Source organism: Balaenoptera physalus, assembly GCF_965194825.1.
Source record: "Balaenoptera physalus genome assembly, chromosome: 10".
Classification (NCBI taxonomy): Eukaryota; Metazoa; Chordata; class Mammalia; order Artiodactyla; family Balaenopteridae; genus Balaenoptera; species Balaenoptera physalus.
In genome coordinates this window covers 32,573,193-32,594,045 of record NC_138889.1, presented here as the reverse complement: position 1 = coordinate 32,594,045, position 20,853 = coordinate 32,573,193, and the positions used below count along the sequence as shown (strand labels likewise).

The 20,853-nt window shown below is 34.9% G+C and overlaps 1 protein-coding gene across 2 annotated transcripts in view; it reads left to right on the top strand.

Moving 5' to 3' along the window:
• DYNC2H1 (dynein cytoplasmic 2 heavy chain 1) overlaps positions 1–20,853 on the top strand; it is a 381,735-nt gene that overhangs the window by 324,207 nt on the left and 36,675 nt on the right. For both annotated transcript variants that reach the window (XM_082409863.1, XM_082409862.1), the window contains one exon: positions 10,820–10,929. In XM_082409863.1, coding sequence (XP_082265989.1) covers positions 10,820–10,929 — 110 coding nt within the window. The remainder of the gene's footprint in view (positions 1–10,819; positions 10,930–20,853) is intronic.

The following is a 20,853-nucleotide window of genomic DNA, read 5'->3' as shown; positions in this document are numbered from 1 at the left end:
TAACCTTCCTGCTAGCTTTATAAATGGTGGATATAATACTTTTACTCCATGTTTGCCTTTACCAAAGAGATTTTTCCTTTCATAATTTTATATTTCTAGTTGTGGTCTTTTCTTCCCTGCTTAGAGAAGTCCCTTTAATATTTCTTGTAACACTGGGTTAGTGGTGCCTGAACTATTTTAGCTTTTGCTTGTCTGTAAAACTCTTTAATCTGTCCTTCTAATGAATGATAGCTTTGTCAGATAGAGTATTCTTGGTTGTAGGCTTTATTCTTTCATCAGTTTGAATGTATCATGCCAATCCCTTTTGGCCTGCAAAGTTTCTGCTGAAAAGTCAACTGATAGTCTTTTTTTTTTTTTTTTTTATAAACTTATTTATTTGTTCATTTTTGGCTGTGTTGGGTCCTCGTTTCTGTGCGAGGCCTCTCTCCAGTTGTGGCGAGCGGGGGCCACTCTTCATCGCAGCGCGCGGGCCTCTCACTGTTGTGGCCTCTCTTGTTGCGGAGCACAGGCTTCAGACACGCAGGCTCAGTAGTTGTGGCTCACGGACCCAGTTGCTCCGTGGCATGTGGGATCTTCCCAGACCAGGGCTCGAACCCGTGTCCCCCGCATTGGCAGGCAGACTCTCAACCACTGCGCCACCAGGGAAGCCCAACTGATAGTCTTATGGGGGTTCCTTGTTGCATAACGAGCTGCTTTTCTGTTGCTGCTTTTAAAATTCTCTCTTTATCTTTAATTTTTGCCATTTTAATTGTCATGATTTTGGGTGTGGATATCTTTGGGTTCATCTTATTTGTGACTCTCTGTCCTTGCTGGACATGGATGTCTTTTTCCTTTGCCAGGTTAAGGAGATTTTCAGCTATTATTTTTTCAAATAAGTTCTCTGCCCCTTTCTCTCTTCTACTTTTGGGACCCCTATAATGTGAATGTTTGTATGCTTGATGTTGTCTCAGAGGTCTCTTAATTTACCCTCATTTTTTTTTAATTTCTTTTTTTTCTGTTCAGATTGCATGATTTTGACTACTCTGTCTCACAGTTCACTTATCTGTTTCTGTGTATCAATTTATCTACTGTTGACTCCTTCTAGCTTATTTTTTTATTTCAGTTATTGTATTCTTCAGCTCTGTTTGATTTTTTTTTTTATATTTTCTAACTCTTTGTTAAACTTCTTAATGTGTTCTTCCATTCTTCTCCATTTGTTGAGCATCTTTATGATCATTACATTGAATCCATTCTCAGATTGCTTATTTCCACATCTTTTAGTTCTTTTTCTGAGGTTTTGTCTTGTTCCTTCATTTGGAACATATTCCTCTGTCTCCTCATTTTACCTGATTCTCTGTGCTTATTTCTATGTGTTAGATATGTTATATACATTTCTTGATCTTGTAGACGTGGCCTTATGTAGGAGATAGTCTGTGGGGTCCAGCCACAGACACCTCTGTGGTCATCAGAGCTAGATGCTCTAGGTGTGCCCCCTATGTGGGCTGCCTGGGCCCTTCTGTTGTAACAGTAACAGGACCAGTTACTGTGGGCACACTGGTATGCATGGTTGGCCCTGGCCTGGTTGACTGCCAAGTCCTATCTCAAACTGTGGCTGCCAGTGTGTTGTGAGTAGGATATTGTCCCTGCACAGGTGACTACACTGCCCAATGGGTCCTGGGACTGGTGCCAGCCACTGGTGACATGTAATCTTATGGCACTAATAGGTGGGAGAGAGAACTCCGAAGTGGAGTGTGCCAGCACCAGTGTCCCATGGTAGAAAGGGCACCCAAAAATGGTGCTGCCAGTGTCTGTGTACCCAGGGGGTATCCCATTTACCTCCTGCCTCTCCAGGAGACTCTCTAAGATCAGCAAGTGCGTTCAACCCAGGCTCTTTTCTAATTACTGCCTCTGTGCTGGAACTTAGATTGTGTGGGATTTTGCATGTGCCCTCTAAGAGCAGAGTCTTGTTTCCTATAACCCTCCAGCTCTTCCATACATAGGCCTTGCTGGCATTGAAAGGCAGATGTTTGTGGGCTCATCTTCCTGGTGCAGGACCCATGGACTGAAAAGCCCAACACGGGCCTTGGACCCCTCACTCCTTTGGCAGACCTCTGCAGTTATGATTATCTTCCCAGTTATGGATCACCAACATGGTGATGTGGGTCTTGACTAAACTACATCTACGCCCTTCCTACCTGTCTCACTGTGGTTCCTTCTTTATATCTTTAGTTGTGGAAAATCTTTTCTGCTAGTCTTCAGGTCATTCTCATAGATAGTTGTTCTATAAAGAGTTATAATTTTGATGTTCCCATGGGAGGAGTTGAGCTCAGTGTCTTCATACTCTGCTATCTTGGCTGTAGTGATGTAGCTAAGTTTTTCTAAGCAATGAGAAATATATAACATGCTCTCAGTTTTTTAAGCACCTAGGTTTGCTACTAAGGTTTAGTTTCTTTTGTGTATCTCAATGATTTGGGTAAGGTTTTTTGGTTTGTTCAATCTCTATTTTGTTAATTCAAGATTTGTTTTTGTTTTTTGATATTTTTGACAGATATTTTTGACAATCCAGAAATAACCTACAAGGTAGAACCCAAAATACTGTGCATTTTTTGTTTTCATTTTTTATACTATTTGCAATTGCCTGATAAATACTGAGAGAATAAACCTTAGTCTTTTAATATACTAGAGACAGAATTATAAAGAATGCCTAACAAGTAACAGGTCTCTTGTAGAAAAATCTTTCAGAAATGTTGTTCTCTTTTATCCCTGTGGAGACAGGTTGTGTTCACTATGCCAAGGGTTCAAACAGGAAGAAAATGCTAACTTCATGTAGAAAAATTAGGATATTAAGTTTAAAGAAATAGTAAAGCAAAGCAGAGAGCTTACTACATTATCTATAGTGGTTTCCACTGTAATGAATATGGATGTTCATGTTGTGTACATATTTTATCACAATGTCATTTCGCAATATCAAGTTCTGTTCATAAATTAGTGTGTGGAGAAATTTCTTATTCTAATTAATAATGTTTCTAAAAAGATACCTTACAGGACAATATTATCTCTTTTCCCTATGGCTCCCGATCTACTGCTAATTCTGGCATTCCATTGTACAAGATGGTTAGCAATTTCATGGGGAATTTAGAATGAATAAAGGTTAAATTACCATAAAACAGGTCTCATTTCCAAACATGATTTCTTTGCCTTAACAGGGGAAATGTAAATGGTTAAGAAATCTTATCCAGTCTGCAAGTGAGTGGCATCCACAGTGGGAGAGGTTAAGGCAAAGAGAGATTTCTTATGATTTAGGTAGCTTTCAGCATATCTCTAGATCAGTAGGAGATGAGAATGGCCAAGAACATTAGAATTTCTTTATAAGCTTATAATGTTGAAGCCCCTCTCAAAAGCCAACACTTACTTCTTTTTTCTAAAGTTGTTTCGTTGAAATAAATTGCCTAAAAACATGAAAATGGGGAAATGAAAATTTAGTTTCTTAGACAATTTACTTTGAAACACCCTCAGGAAAGAAACACAATGAAGTCCTTTAGAAAATTTTTAACCAATTCCATGTGAAAAAAATACAGCTGTTGACTTACCTTGACCATAGATACTTTCTTTTTTAACTCCTATTAATAACATATAGAGATCTAAAGGTAAAATATGTAAAAAAAAAAAAAAATTAGTTAAGGTGGTAGAATTAGGGAAGACGTCTTTGATATGGTGGTATTTGACAGGGACCTGAAGAAGTTGAGGGAATTGCCCTGCAGATAGATACCTGCTAGAAGAGAGTTTCAGGCAGAGGGAACGGCAAGTACCCTGAGGCAGAAGATTTTTTTGCGAAAGGGAAGCCAGTGTGACTGAAGGAGAGTAAATAAGGAAAATGTGGTCAGAGAAGTAAAAGGTTAGAATGATGTGGTTGGGGGAGAGAGGTTGGAATTGGGGTGGGGCAGACAGTGAAGGCCTTGTATGCTATTGTAAGGACATTGACTTCTGTGAGTGAGATACATGTGATAAATATTATGTTCATGATATTATGTTACTAAAATGTGATAATTATTATTATTAAAGCCATCATTTTACTCATTGAATTCTATTTTGCTCAGCCTAAACCCTAAAATTTTCTTTTACAATATATAGCTATTTATAAGCTCATTTCCTCCCTAAATAATGTTAAAATAAATCATTAAGTAGTATATTTACATTGATACATATTTTCAAAGCTACCAGCTAAAATGCAAGAATTGTCAAACTGCTTATAACAAAATCCAACTAGGATGCCTATCAGGCATCAGGGCATTGCACTTTAAATAAGACACAAATAGGTTGAAAGCAAAATGATAGAAAAAGATATACCATGACTGTGTAGCTATATTAATATCAGGTAAAGTAGGTTTCAAAGCAGAGACTATAATAAGGGATAATGAAGGTTATTTTATAATGATACAGTGATCAAGTCATCAAAAGAACATAACAATACTAAACTGTTACACATTTAACAACGGAGTTTCAAAATACATGATGTAAAAACTGATAGAACTGTGAGGAGGAATAGATAAATCCACAATTAAAATTGGGGATATCAAAACCTCCCTCAATAAATAATTGACAGAATGAGCAGATAGAAAAGCAGTAGGGATATAGGAGACTTGAACAACATTATTAGGTAACTTAATTGATATTTATAGAACATTACATTCAACAACAGCAGAGTACACATTCTTTTCAAGTGCACACAGAATTATACCAAGGTGGATCCATAGGTAGATCAAACTTGTATCAAATAATCTAAAAGGATTTACAATAAAATGGAGTTAGAAATTAATAACAAAAAGATTTGAGGAAATTTAAAATACCGGGAAGTTATTTAAATACCTACTTTTAAATAACCTATGGTACAAAGAGGATATCAAAAAGAAAATTAGGAATTAATTTAGCTGAATAAAAATCAAAACACATCAAAATTCTGAGATGCCGTGAAGAATTAAAGTCAATGTAAATGGTTAGCAGAACATTAATGGATGGAATCTTAACTGCAGTGTATTTAACACAGTTTTAAAAAGAAGTTCTCTAAAGTTGATAGGCAAGGTAAATTTATTAATGGAGCACATGAGGCAAGAAATTATTTTTTTAGGGATCATGTAGTCAAAATGATTAGATCGCCAGAAAACTCATCCAAATCAATCTTGTTCTCTTGAACTCCAGATTTTACATTTCAGTCTCAAAAGTCTACTTAAAGATGACTTGAAACTGAGACTCAAAAGACTAAACTTGGAGAGCTTACTTAATTTATCTTTTCTCCCATGTTTATATGACTAGTAAACCTAATGCACAAGATTTGAAATATGATGATATAAACCCAGGTTTGAATTTAGGAAAAATTTAGATTCAAGGAATGGCAAACATCTAGTAGTACACCTACTGTTTTTTGAAGTTGGTACAACAAGTCTTTCCTAGGAAGAAAGATCTTATTTGTCTTTAATTATTAATTCTGAGGTTTTAATTCCAATATATAATTCCTGATAATCTACCTTGCAGATGAGCTGCAGTTTATTACTATCTATTAATCCAATGAATTGAGAAACTTGTTATATCCAGACTTGTCAACATACTAATAACTTTAAATGTTTTGTTTACTCCAGTCAATGACTGGAGGTACTTAATTTCATTCTGGATAAATTAGATTTTAATTCTGGATGAATTTGTTCACAGATTCTTAAATCTATAAACTTATACTAAATAATTTTGAAGAAAAGATGAAGGAACGTGAAAGATGGCACATTGAGAAGAATGACTGCCTGAATTATTTGTTATTTGCCTTAAACCCTTTTTTGAAGGAACACAGTTCATTAAAACAAAATAAAATGGCATCAGTTAATTAATGTATTTCATCTTATACTAAATAATTGCTATAAAATGTGAATGAAGACAGTCATTAATAGGTTATAGGTCAGACCCAACTGAAATGATATAAGTTGATAATGGCTTTCGTCAATATTTTTTCTATGTATTCAAGTAATTTTTACATAATCAGGTTAATACTATGTGTATATTTTTACATTCTGATAAATACATTAAGTAATAAACATTTTCCATTGTCATTAAATATTCTTCAAATACCAGTTTTTAATGTTATGTAATATTGTATTGATGTATCATAATTTAATTAGCTAATTACTATTATTCTATTATATATTATTATGGAATTTCTATTATTATTATGCTTCTGATTTCTTAATATTACAAATAATTTTAAATGAGCAAGCCATAATAATCTCTTGATTACTTTCTTAATTTACATCCCAAGAAAAGAAATTACTGAGTAAAATGGCTTGAATATTTTCAAAGCTTTGGCACATTTCATCAAATTGCTTTATAAAAATATTGTGTCCAAAATTGTGTCCATGTTGCACACTTACAACATTTGGGCATTATCATTTCTCATTCTAGTATTCTGAAGGACTAAAACCATGTATTAATTTTTAAATTTACATAACTGTTGAGGATGATCCTATCTTTATGTTTCAATAAGCATGTAAACAGTCTACAATTGTATTAATGTTATTAATTCATTTTCATATTTGTGGAAAATATTTTTCCAAATTTAGTTTTAATGCCTTTTACATTTATTTATGATATTTTGGTATATACAAAATTTTTTATAATCTAACACATATTTTCTTTTTTTAAAAAAAGGTCTACCATTCTAATCAGACATAATCTCTTTTCACTTGTCTTGGTTTTCTCTTTTTCAACACTATTTCAACTCTGAATGCTAATTAGCATAATTTTAGACTGTATGTGAATTAAAGTTTAGACTTTTTTCCCAAAAAAAGTGAATAATTTTCCCCCAGCACCATTTATTGAACATCTTTTTCATTCCCCAGTGATTTTTGATGCCACCTTTATGATATATTAAGTTCTTGTATTTTTGTTTCAATATGATGAGATTGAAGCTCATTTTCTTCTCTGTGTCTAGATATATGATGTATTTCATAAATGTGTGTGAACACTTGAAAGGAAATATTTTTTTCTCTGTGGGATATAACTTATACAATTGGATTTACTCCAATCATTTGATTTAATTATTTCTGTTTTTATGCTTTGTGACCCTTCGAGTTTTTTAGAAGATTTTTTTTTATTATATCCATTTAATTTTGTTACAAAAATCATTTAGATTTAATTTTATATTTAACTGATTTAACTGACTTCTACATCCTTAAAAATCTTAGTTTTGAGTAATATATAAAAGAATTGGAGAACACTTTTGAATAACGTTTAGAAGAAAAAAGTTACAGAGGTGTGGTTTATATATTTTCCGAACTCTGGCCTAAAAAATGATACTCATTTATATTCACAAGTGAACAGTAAGTTAGCTAGATGTTAAATTCTTGAGAGAACAGCCTTTTCGTTCAAAATTCTATATATGTTGGTCCATATAGGAGTAGATCGCTCCTGAGACATGATTCATTTCTTATATGATTTTCCCCTTAATACCTTTTGACCACAGTGATCTATGCATGTTTGATCTCCCCTAACTAGGGTGATAAGCTCTTTGCCTTCAGCAAGTGCTTCTGAATGAATGAATGAATGCCATTTCTGTTCATGTGTTCTGCTTCATCACTAACCATTTTAAAATAAAATTTTGCAATATTTTTAAACTGTCCGTATCACCTGGGAAAAATCATTTTCTGTGTTATAGTAAGGAAACTATACTCGATCTCTATGGTTCATTCTAGTTTAGAAGTTTTACTGCCTATGAATCTGTGTGTTTATAGTATTTAAGAAATTACCCAATCCATTAAGTTGTTCAATTCTATTAGGTATTTATTTGCTTACTTCTATGATTACATTTATTATATAACATTTGAAGAATTATAGCTATATAGTTGCATAATCATAGAAGAGACATGGGCCTTATGTTCAGTCTCAAACCTAGTCCTTTAAAAAGAGCATGGCCTGTAACCAGGAGTGAAGAAGAAACCTTTCCTGAAAAATAACTGCCAGTAATATGCCTACAGCTTTGTTGAGAGCTCAATCCATATATGTGCATTACTGCTCATAAAGGTTATGTTAATTGTCTTTATTTCTATTCTTTTAAATGAGTATAAATGTCATTTTTTTTTTAAAAAAGACATTTTTAAGAGCAATTTTAGTTTTACGACAAAATTGAGAGGAAGGTACAGAGATTTCCCATATGCTCCCTGATCCAACACATGCATAGCCTCCTGCATTATTAACATCACTCATCAGAACTGTACATTTTTACCAAGGATGAATCTATGTTGACACATCATAATCACCCACATACATAACTTACCTTAGGGTTCACTCTTGGTGCTTATTATAATAATGGGTATAATAATCCACATTCTGTGGATTTGGACAAATGTATAATGACATATACCCATTATTATAATAACACAGAGTATTTTCACTGCCCTAAAAATCCTCTGCTCTACCTATTCAACTCTCCCTCCTCCCTTATCCCTGGAAACCACTGATCTTTTTACTATCTCCATAGTTTGGCCTTTTCTAGAATGTCGTATAGTTGGAATCATATAGTATGTAGCTTTCCAGAATGACTTCTTTCACTTAGTAGTATGCATTTAAGCTTCCTCCATCTCTTTTCATGGCTTGATAGCTCATTTATTTTTAGCGCTGAATAATATTCCATTGTCACAGTGTACCACAGTTTATTTATCCATTCACCTACTGAAGGATATATCTTGGTTGCTTCCAAGTTTTGGCAATTATGAATAAAGCTTCTGTAAACATCCATGAGCAGATTTAATGTAGTTTTTAAAAATTAAAAAAATGTGCTTATTGGTTCTTTATTTTGAAATTTACTGTTTAATGATATATACATTAAAAGAATCTTTGTTATTTAAACTTTATCTTATCAAATATACCTTTGCTTTATTCTACCTTTAAGCTTAATAAACTAACAGGTTATTTTTACTATAGACTAAAAAAAACATTTTTACTAAAGAGGTTTTTTCTCCTTGACTAATTATGTTAGTTCAGACTTTAATGAAGTTAAACTCTGATTATCAGCCACACTCTAATTTTTAATTAATTTGAACATATGCACATCCATAGTTGGCAACAACTCTTTTGGAGTTTTTGAATTCAAAATTAATGTTAAGGACTTTTTCAAATAATAGTATAATTTGATATATTTACAGTTGTTTTAAAAATAAATAAGTATTTACAATAAAAATGGGTCATGGAAGCATAATTTGTTGACTGTGTTTAGGTAATGAAAATAGAAGGCAGATATAAAAATATTTGATAAGAGGGAGGGAGATGCAAGAGGCAAGAGATATGGGAACATATGTATATGTATAACTGATTCACTTTGTTATAAAGCAGAAACTAACACACCATTGTAAAGCAATTATACTCCAATAAAGATGTTTAAAAAAATATTTGATAAGGAGTAAACAATATTTGCTATGCATAATTTTAAATTATTTAATTGAAAATAGATACTTTGTGGAGTGTTATTATTACAAGGATAATATGGAAGAAGAAATAATTATACTTTGTTAAAGAGATCTCTTTTTAAAGTCCTTTCTACTTTTAAAATCAACATATTATCAATTGCTAGGAAGGACATAGGAACATTTTTTGCTACAAACTGTAGGGTAGGATTACTAGTCAAATGCATTAAGATATTAATGCAAGCACACTAGCTTTGGAGATATTAATTTCTCCTATTCTAGGCCTGGCTAAATGCTTTGATGGATAATAGGGTGTTATAGTACATGAAACACAGCCTTTCTACGTAATCATAAATTAAATAAATAATTTTTTCCTAGACTTTATAAATCATGCAAAATGAATTACTGAGTAAATGAGAATTCTGAAAGTTTTTAATAGCCATTACTGTGGTACCATCTCTGTGTAACAGCTGAAGTAACAGACTGATTCAGAAATTGTCAGTAAGCAATCTCTTAAGACACATTAGTACCTGCAGAAATATTACAGAAAAACAAATCACCTGAGTTTATTACCTTGCTCCAACACTAACTGTGTGACCTTGGGCAAGACCCTTAACCTCACCATGCCTCCATTTTCTGATTGTAAAATGGGGATATTAACACCAACTTTAGGATTGTAGTAAGCATAAAATTGGTTAATACATGGAAAGCATATAGTAAGTTTTGCAGAAGGCTTTGTTTTTTTTGTTATTTGTTCCAAATGGCAATTTTTTATTATGCTTATTAAACATACTTAATGATGGTGTATGTTTCTCCAAATGAAGTATAAATTGATTTACAAAATGGCAGATAAGCAGAAAAGACTATTAAAAAACACATTTTAACAAAAAAAATTATTTTTTCCTGGACATTACCCTCCACTATAATACTTGATTTAGTAAGGTGGCAAATTTACTGTTAGATCTGGAACCCAAGTTCAGTTTGCCTTGCCAAGAATTGGCAGCCTTGGGAACTCTAGTAGTAGACCCAGATGCTCAGTATCCCCTGAGCACACTTTGAGAGGTGAGTCATCACTAGGAGAAGTGCTAGTCCAAACCTAAACGCCATATATGAGATTAAATGTCATGTTTTAGATTTTTTATTTTGAGTAGATCTCTACTAACAAAAGGTTGTGCAAAGAAGCTTTTTTGTGATAGATGGATATTATATCAAAAAACTATAGCAGATTTTACAACATACAGTGGAAAAAAATTTTTTTTCCTAGACATCATTTCAAAGCATTTGGAAACTGTATAACTTCCTCATTGGAAATGACTTCTGCATAATTCTTCTTTAATAGATTTCTTTATCTTTCAAGTTTGCAAAGTTTTTAAATGTGTGTTTGTGTATCTCCCTCCTTCTAGAACTGGGTAGAGAGAGCTGAAAAACAGACTCTTCTCTCCGATACACTTGACCTATCAGAACTCTTCCACCCAGACACATTTCTCAATGCGCTTCGCCAGGAAACTGCAAGGTAAATAGAATGAAATACTTATTTGTTTGAGAGGGTAATTATACTTTGATTTATTCACTTCTGATCACATTCCCTTGATTGTCAAGAAATAAATTTACTGTTGAATCCAGATAGTTGTGTTATTTCTTAATACTTGACTTTTAATAACAGTAAACTTTTAGTTTAGAGAACACTGCTTTCAATTATGATGTGTTTTTTATTAGAATTGAAAAAGGCAAACTTTAATTTTTAAAATTTTGGTCATTTATTTATCTAGACCTATTGTGTCCAATATGGTAGGCAGAAGTCAAATGATGCTATTTAAATTTAAATGATTTATTCCTGATCTTAGTGGAAATGGTTTCAGTTTTTCACCATTCAGAACGATGTTGGCTGTGGATTTGTCATATATGGCCTCTATTATGTTGAGGTAAGTTCCCTCTATGCCTACTTTCTGGAGAGACTTTATCATAAATGGGTGTTGAATTTTGTCAAAAGCTTTTTCTGCATCTCTTGAGATGATCGTATGGTTTTTCTCCTTCAATTTGTTAATATGGTGTATCACATTGATTGATTTACGTATATTGAAGAATCCTTGCATTCCTGGGATAAACCCCACTTAATCATGGTGTATGATCCTTTTACTGTGTTGCTGGATTCTGTTTGCTAGTATTTTGGTGAGGGTTTTGGCATCTATGTTTACCAGTGTTATTGGCCTGTAGTTTTCTTTTTTTGTGATATCTTTGTCTGGTTTTGGTATCAGGGTTATGGTGGCCTCATAGAATGAGTTTAGGAGTATTCCTCCCTTTGCTATATTTTGGAAGAGTTTGAGAAGGATAGTATTCACCTGTAAAGCCATCTGGTCCTGGACTTTTGTTTGCTGGAAGATTTTTAATCACAGTTTCAATTTCAGTGCTTGTGATTGGTCCGTTTATATTTTCTATTTCTTCCTGGTTCAGTCTCAGAAGGTGTGCTTTTCTAAGAATTTGTCCATTTCTTCCAAGTTGTCCATTTTATTAGCATATAGTTTCCTGTAATAATCTCTCCTTTGTATTTCTGCAGTGTCAGTTGTTACTTCTTTTTCATTTCTAATTGTATTGATTTGAGTCTTCTCCCTTTTTTTCTTGATGAGTCTGGCTAATGGTTTATCAATTTTGTTTATCTTCTCAAAGAACCAGCTTTTAGTTTTATTGATCTTTGCTATCGTTTCCTTCACTGTTTGCAGATAACATGATACTATACATAGAGAATCCTAAAGATGCAACCAGAAAACTACTACAGCTAATCAATGACTTTGGTAAAGTAGCAGGATACAAAATTAATGCACAGGAATCTCTTTCATTCCTATACACTAATGATGCAAAATCTGAAAGAGAAATTAAGGAAACACTCCCATTTACCATTGCAACAAAAAGAATAAAATACCTAGGAATAAACCTACCTAAGGAGACAAAAGACCTGTATGCAGAAAACTATAAGACACTGATGAAAGAAATTAAAGATGATACAAATAGATGGAGAGATATACCATATTCTTGGATTGGAAGAATCAACATTGTGAAAATGACTCTACTACCCAAAGCAATCTACAGATTCAATGCAATCCCTATCAAACTAGCAATGGCATTTTTCACAGAACTAGAACAAAAAATTTCACAATTAGTATGGAAGCACAAAAGACCCTGAACAGCCAAAGCAATCTTGAGAAAGAAAAACAGAGCTGGAGGAATCAGGCTCCCTGACCTCAGACTATACTACAAAGCTACAGTAATCAAGACAGTATGGTACTGGCACAAAAACAGACATATAGATCAATGGAACAGGATAAAAAGCCCAGAGATAAACCCACACACATATAGTCACCTTATCTTTGATAAAGGAGGCAAGAATATACAATGGAAAAAAGACAGCCTCTTCAATAAGTGGTGCTGGGAAAACTGGACAGCTACATGTAAAAAATGAATTAGAACACTCCCTAATACCATACACAAAAATAAACTCAGATGAATTAAAGACCTAAATGTAAGGCCAGACACTATAAAACTCTTAGAAGAAAACATAGGCAGAACACTCTATGTCATAAATCACAGCAAGATCCTTTTTGACCCACCTCCTAGAGAAGTGGAAATAAAAACAAAAATAAACAAATGGAACCTAATGAAACTTCAAAGCTTTTGCACAGTAAAGGAAACCATAAACAAGATGAAAAGACAATGCTCAAAATGGGAGAAAACATTTGCAAACGTAGCAACTAACAAAGGATTAATCTCCAAAATATACAAGCAACTCATGCAGCTCAATATCAAAAAAAAACCCAATCCAAAATGAGCAGAAGACCTAAATAGACATTTCTCCAGAGAAGATACACAGATTGCCAACAAACACATGTAAGGATGCTCAACATCACTAATCATTAGGGAAATGCAAATCAAAACTACAATGAGGTATCACCTCACACCGGTCAGAATGGCCGTCATCAAAAAATCTACAAACAATAAACACAGGAGAAGGTGTGGAGAAAAGGGAACCCTCTTGCATTGTTGGTGGGAATGTAAATTGTTGCAGCCACTATGGAGAACCGTATGGAGTTTCCTTAAAAACTAAAAATAGAACTACCATACAACCCAGCAATTCCACTACTGGGCATATACCCTGAGGAAACCATAATTCAAAAAGAGTCATGTACCACACTTTTCATTGCAGCTGTATTTACAATAGCCAGGACATGGAAGCAACCTAAGTATCCATCAACAGATGAATGGATAAAGATGATGTGGTACATATATACAATGGAATATTACTCAGCCATAAAAAGGAACGAAATTGAGTTGTTTGTAGTAAGGTGGATGGACCTAGAGACTGTCATACAGAATGAAGTAAGTCAGAAAGAGAAAAACAAATACCTTATGCTAACGCATATATATGGAATCTAAAAAACAATAGTTCTGAAGAACCTAGGGGCAGGACTAAAATAAAGTCACAGACGTAGAGAATGGACTTGAGGACACAGGGATGGGGGAGGGTAAGCTGGGATGAAGTGAAAGAGTGGCATGGACATATATACACTACCAAATTTAAAATAGATAGCTAGTGGGAAGCAGCCGCATAGCACAGGGAGATCAGCTCCGTGCTTTGTGACCACCTAGAGGGGTGGGATAGGGAGGGCGGGAGGGAGATGCAAAAGGGAGGGGATATGAGGATATATGTATACATATAGCTGATTCACTTTGTTATACAGCAGCAACTAACACAACATTGTAACACAATTGTACTCCAATAAAGATGTAAAAAAAAAAATTAAATGATTTAAAGTTAAAATGGGTTAAGGAGACTAGATGGTTGAGTAAGAGGATGTGACCCTCATCTTCTCCGTGAACACATCACAAATACATCTACAGGAGGAGCATTTCTCACTGAAAACTAACTGGAACTGGTAGAAGGACTCTTTTAAAACCATAGCTGTAAGAAAAATACACATGTAATCAGGTAGGAAGGAAAGAAAAGCAATCAAATCAGGACCTGTGCCCCAGAGAGGGGACTCAGAGGAAAAGGGCAATTATACGGGCAGACCCTAGCCCTGGGGAGTGCGTGGGTCAAGCCACAGACTAGGCATCCCAGTCCTGGGGTCCTACATGGAGGAGATAAGCCCCCTCACTGGTTGGAGGAACACTGTGACAAATAGAAGGGCTGAGAGAATCCTGGACTCCATTCAACAGGAGTGTGTGTGTGCTGGCTAGCCGCTGGGGCAAGGTGGAGAGAGGTCTGCTCTAGCAGCTGCTGAGTTTCCCATGACTGCCTCATCATACACCCCAGCCTGAGCTAAGCAAACGCTCTGGCCCCTCTTAGTCCATGCCACAGTATGGCACTGGATCTGGGGTGACCAGGACCAAGGAAAAGACTTGACTTTGGGATGCAGAGGTGACTTGGTCCCAGGGTGGACCCTGGGTGGGCTGTGGTGGCCATTGTTGGCACTTACTGAAGTGGTGCCCTAGAAGCAGCCCAGAGGGCAGCCGCTGTACACCACAGCTCAACCCACCACCTTGCCCCAGTATACACAGAAAAGCCACACAGGCCCTGCCTCCTCTTTGGGGCACAGAGGAGGTTGGAGATAGTGATCAGTTGTGAGAGACAAAGAAGTCTTGCCCCCAAGGCAGGGAAGAGAGGTCTGCTCTAGTGGCTGCCTGTTTTCCTCCAACCACCTCATCATGTGCCTCAGCCCAAGCTTAGCAAACGGTTGGGCCCCACTTAGTCCATGCCACAGCACAGCCCTTGATCTGGGGCGGCTGCGACCAAGGAAAAGACTCGACCATGGTCTGTGGCTGAGCAGAACCACAGATGCCTGCACAGACAGCACATTGGACTGCTGTATGCACATGAACCTCACTTGATTCAGCACTCCCCTCCTGGGACAAAATTCCTGGTGTGGGGAGTGGGGAAAACACACAATTAAAGGGAATGGAGCCAGTTCAAGCCTGACACACAGGTCTTCTGCTGCAGCAACATGGGATCAGACCCTGTCCCTGGGAGGGCAGTGATGGCTACTGACCAGAGAAGGAACCTTGCCTCACACCCCAGGCCAGATCTGTCTCCAGCCCCACCACTTACCAAGGTGATAGCTGCCAGCACATTCTGAGGAAAGACATGACTGGCATCCACATCAAATCCAGCTCTCCCACCAAAGGCATTGAACATATGTAGTCAGCATAGAGACACTCAAACATAAGAACACCCCTTTCAGATGCAATAGGTAACTGTTTCACCTAAATTCATAGAGGCAGAGAAAGTTAAGTCTAAAAAAATGAAAAGGCAGAGGAACTACTCTCAATTGAAAGAGCAAGAGAAAAAATAAATAATGAAAGAGAAATAAAAAATTTACCAGATAAAGAGTTAGAAACATTGGTAGTGAAAATGTTAATTGAATTAGGAAAAAGAATTGACCTAAAAAATGAACATGTTCTCAAGGAAATAGAACATATAAAGACCCAGTCAAAAATAAATAATTTAGTAGTTGAAATAACACATTAGAAGGAATGAATAGCAGACTAAGTGATACAGAAGAATGCATAAGTGATCTGGAAGATAGAATAATGGAAATCATCCAATCAGAGAACCAGGGGAAAAAACATTTAAAAAAAAAAAAAAACAATCTAAGAAACATGTCTGATAACATTAAGTGTCCCAACTTTCACATCTGATTGGTTCCAGAAGGAGAAGAGAGAGAGAAGGAGAGGGAAAATGTATTTGAGGAAATTGTGTCTGAAAACTTCAGAAACATGAAGAAGGAAATAGATATCTAGGTACAGGAAGTACAGAGGGTCTCAAACAAGATGAACCCAAACAGACCCACACCAAGATATATCATAATTAAAATGGCAAAAGTTAAAAATAGAGAATTCTAAAGGCAGCAAGAGAAAAATAGAGAGTCATACACAGGGAATCCCCGTAAGGCTGTCAACTGATTTCTCTGCAGAAACATTGCAGGCCAGGAAGGATATATTTAAAATCCTGAAAAGGAAACACCTGCAAGCTAGGGTACTCTACCCAATAAGATTATCATTTAGAATAGAAAAAGAGAGATAAAGAATTTCTCAGACAAGCAAAAACTAAAAGAATTCATCAATACTAAACCTACCCTAAAAGAACTGTTGAAGGATCTCTAAATGGAAAATAAGTAAGAATCTATAGGAAAGGGAAAATCCCAGTAGGAAAGATAAATATATAGTAAATGTTGAAGATCACTTAAATAAGTCAGTACATAGATTAAAAGACAAAAAGTGTAAAAGCAACTATAACTACAACAAACAGCTAAAGGATAAACATGAACCTAGGGTAACCACAAATCAAAAACCTACAATACATACACAAAAACTAAAAAGAAAGGAACACAAGCATAGTACTAAGGAAAATTGTCAAACCACTAGAGAAGAAACAAAGATGTGAACAGAAAAAGCTACAAAAGCAACCAGAAAACAAGTAATAAAATGGCAATATGTACATACCTATTAATAATTACTTTAAATGTCAATGGACTAATGCTCTAATTAAGTGGCTTATTGGATACAAAAACAAGACCCTTCAATATGCTGCCTGTAAGAGACTCACTTTAGGGCTAAAGATACACACCAACTGAGAGAGAACAGGCGCAAAAAAGATATTTCATGCAAACAGAAGCAAGAAGAAAGTGGGGGTAGCAAAACTGATGTCAGACAAAATAGACGTTAAAACAAAGGCTATAACAAAAGACAGAGAAGGGCATAATATAATGATAAAAGGATTAATACAAGAAGAGGATATTACACTCGTTAACATATATGCACCCAATACAGGAGCACCTAAATATATGAAGCAAATACTAACAGATATGAAGGGATAACTTGACAATAATACAATAATAGTAGGGGGCTTTAATACCCAACTGACATCAATGGACAGATCATCCAGACAGAAAATCAAAAAGACAACAGAGGTCTTAATGACACAATAGAACATTTGCACATAATTGATACCTACAGGACATTATATCCAAAAACAGGAGAATAAACATTCTTTTCAAGAACATATGAGATATTCTTCTTGAGAGCTCACATACTAGATCACAAAACAAGCATTAGTAATTTAAGAAGATAGAAGTTATATCAAGCATCTTTTTTCTGACCACAATGGTACAAAGCTAGAAATCAACTTCAGAAAGAAAAATGGGAAAAGAACAAACATATAGAGACTAACCGACATGCTAATAAAAAAACCAATGGGTCAATGAGGAAGTCAAAGAGGAAATCAGAAAATACCTTGAGACAAATGAAAATGGAAACAAAACACTCCAAAATCTATGGGATGCAGCAGTTCTAAGAGTTGATACTGATACAGGCCTTCCTCAAGAAACAAGAAAAATCTCAAATAAACAACCTAACATACCACCTAAAAGAATTAGAAAAAGAAGAATTAGCGAAGCCCAGAGTCAGCAGAGGAAAGGAAATAATAGAGATCAGAGGGGAAATAAGTAAAATAGACATAAGAAAAAAACAATAGAAATGATTAATGAAACCAAGAGCTGGGTTTCTAAAAAGATAAACAAAATTGATAAGCCTTTAGCCATGCTCACCAAGAACAAAAGCGAAGAAGACCCAAATAAAATAAGAAATGAAAGAGGAGAAATAACAACCAATACCACAGAGATTAAAAATAAAAATCACAGGAGAATACTACCAACAGTTATATGCCAACAAATTGGACAACCTAGAAGAAATGGATGAATTTCTAGAAGTATACAGCCTGCCAAGACTGACTTAAGAAGAAATAGATAATTTCAATAGACTAGTCACTAGTAGTGAAATTAAATTTGTAATAAAAATACTCCCAGCCAGCAAAAGTCCAGGACTAGGTGGCTTCACAGGGGAATTCTACCAAACATATAAAGAAGAACTAATACCTGTCCTCTAAAACTATTCCCCAAATTCAAGAGGATAGAACATTCCCAAATTCATTCTACAAGGCCACCATTTCTCTGATAACCAAAAGCAACCAAAGACTACTACAAGAAAGAAAATTACAGGCCAATTGATGAATATAGGATGTAAAAATCCTTAACAAAATATTAGCAAGCCAAATCTAACAATATATAAAAAGGCTCATACACCATGATAAAATGGGATTTATTAGAGAGTCACAAGGATGGCTCAACATTGGCAAATCAATTAATGTGATACACCACATTACCACAAGAAAAGGCACAAATCACATTATCATCTCAATAGAGGCAGAAAAAGCATTTGACAAAATTCAACATCCATTCGTGATAAAAACTCTCATCAAAGTGGATATGGAGGGGACATACCTCAACATAGTAAAGGTCATTTATGACAGCCCTATAGCCAGCATCATACTCAGTGGTGAAAATATGAAAGCCTTCTTCTAAATTCAGGAACAAGACAAGGATGCCCACTCTCACTACTTCTATTTAACATATTATTTGAAGTCCTAGCCACAGTAATCAGACAAGAAAGAAATAAAAAGCATCCATATTAGAAGGGAAGAGTTAAAATTTTCACTATTTGCAGATGACATGATACTGTATATATAGAAAACCCTGAAGTCTCCACCCAAAAATTATTAGAACTAATAAATGAATTCAGCAAAGTTGCAGGATACAAGATTAATATACAGAAATCTATTATGTTTCTATACAATAATAATGAGCTATCAAAAAGAGAAAGTCAAAAAAAAAAAATCATGTTTAAAGTCACATCAAAAAGAATACCTAGGAATAAAGTTAACAAAGGAGGTGAAAGACTTATGCTCTGAAAAGTATAAAACATTGATGAAGGAAACTGAAGAAGATTCCAAACAATAGAAAGATACCTGTTGCTCTTAGGATTTTATTAAAATGACTATACTACCAAAAGCAATCGACAAATTTAACGCAGGCCCTATCAAAATACTCATGACACTTTTCATGGAACTAGAACAAATGATCCTAAAATTGAAATGGAACCACAAAAGACTCCAAATTGCCAAAGAAATCTTTTTTTTCTTTTTTTTTCTTTTTTTTTTTTTTTTGGCCACGCCACTTGGTATGCAGGATCTTACTTCCCTGACCAGGGATTGAACCCATGCCCCCTGCAGTGGAAGCACAGAGTCTTAACCACTGGACTGCCAGGGAAGTCCCTGACAAAGCAATCTTGATAAAAAAAGAACAAAGCTGGAGATATCATTCTTCTAGACTTCAGACTATTCTGCAAACCTACAGTAATCAAAACAGCATGGTACTGGCACAAAAACAGACACATAGATCAATGGAACAGATTAGAGAGCCCAGAAATAAACCCCCACACCTGTAGTCAATTAATATACAACAAAGGAGGCAGGAATATACAATGGAGAAAAGACAGTCTGTTCAATAAGTGGCACTGGGAAATCTGGGCATCTACATGTAAAACAATGAGATTAGAACATTACCTCACACCATATTCAAAATAAAGCCAGAATGGATTAAAGTTCTAAATGTTAGACATGAAACCATAAAACTCCTAGAAGACAACATAGGCAGAACACTCTTTGACATAAATCATATCAATAGTTTTTGGATCTGTCTCCTAAGGCAAAAGAAAAAAAAGTAAAAATAAACAAATTGGACCTAAGAAAACTTAAAAGCTTTTGCACAACAAAGGAAACCATCAACAAAATGAAAATACAACCTAAGGAATGGGAGAAAATATTTGCAAATAATGCAGCTGACAAGGAGTTAATAACCAAAATATACAAACAGCTCATACAACTTAATATCAAAAGAAACAAACAACCCCATTATCCTGAAGCAATAGCAATAATGACTTCAAAACTCCCTTCACATGTGATTTATGTAAAAGCGTATTTCCCCCTTGAACCTTCTCCCCTCTTCCCATCCTGCTCACTCCACCCAAATCCAAGTGGTCCTAGTATAAAGTCAGATGGAAAAACCCTGGTCTGTATCAGGAAGAAAAGAACTGCTAACACCACCTGCTACTAAAATTCTTTAATAACACCCCCCCCAAACAAGTTAAATAAAATTAAAAATGTAATTTCTCAATACACTATCCACATTTAAAGTTCTCAATAGCCACATTTGGGTAGTGGCTGCCATTTTGGACTGAATGAAAATATATTTATCTCTGTAGAAAATTCTGTTGGACAATGCTGACTAGGCTTCTTGGTGGGAAACAGTATCTGATGGTTAAGATCAAACTCTTTTTAAAAACAAATTTGGAATATCATATCATATATAGTCTATAATTTTTAAGAAGTTAGAATGCAATGAAAGAGACACTTCCAAAAACATACTGAAAAAAACTTAGTTGCTTTTTAGTGCTTTGGGGGATATTCAATTGGTAGTACCTCAAGAGCATATTATAAATATCATATTTCAGTTCAGTTAGTAAACATTTATTGAACCCCCATTATGTGCCTGCA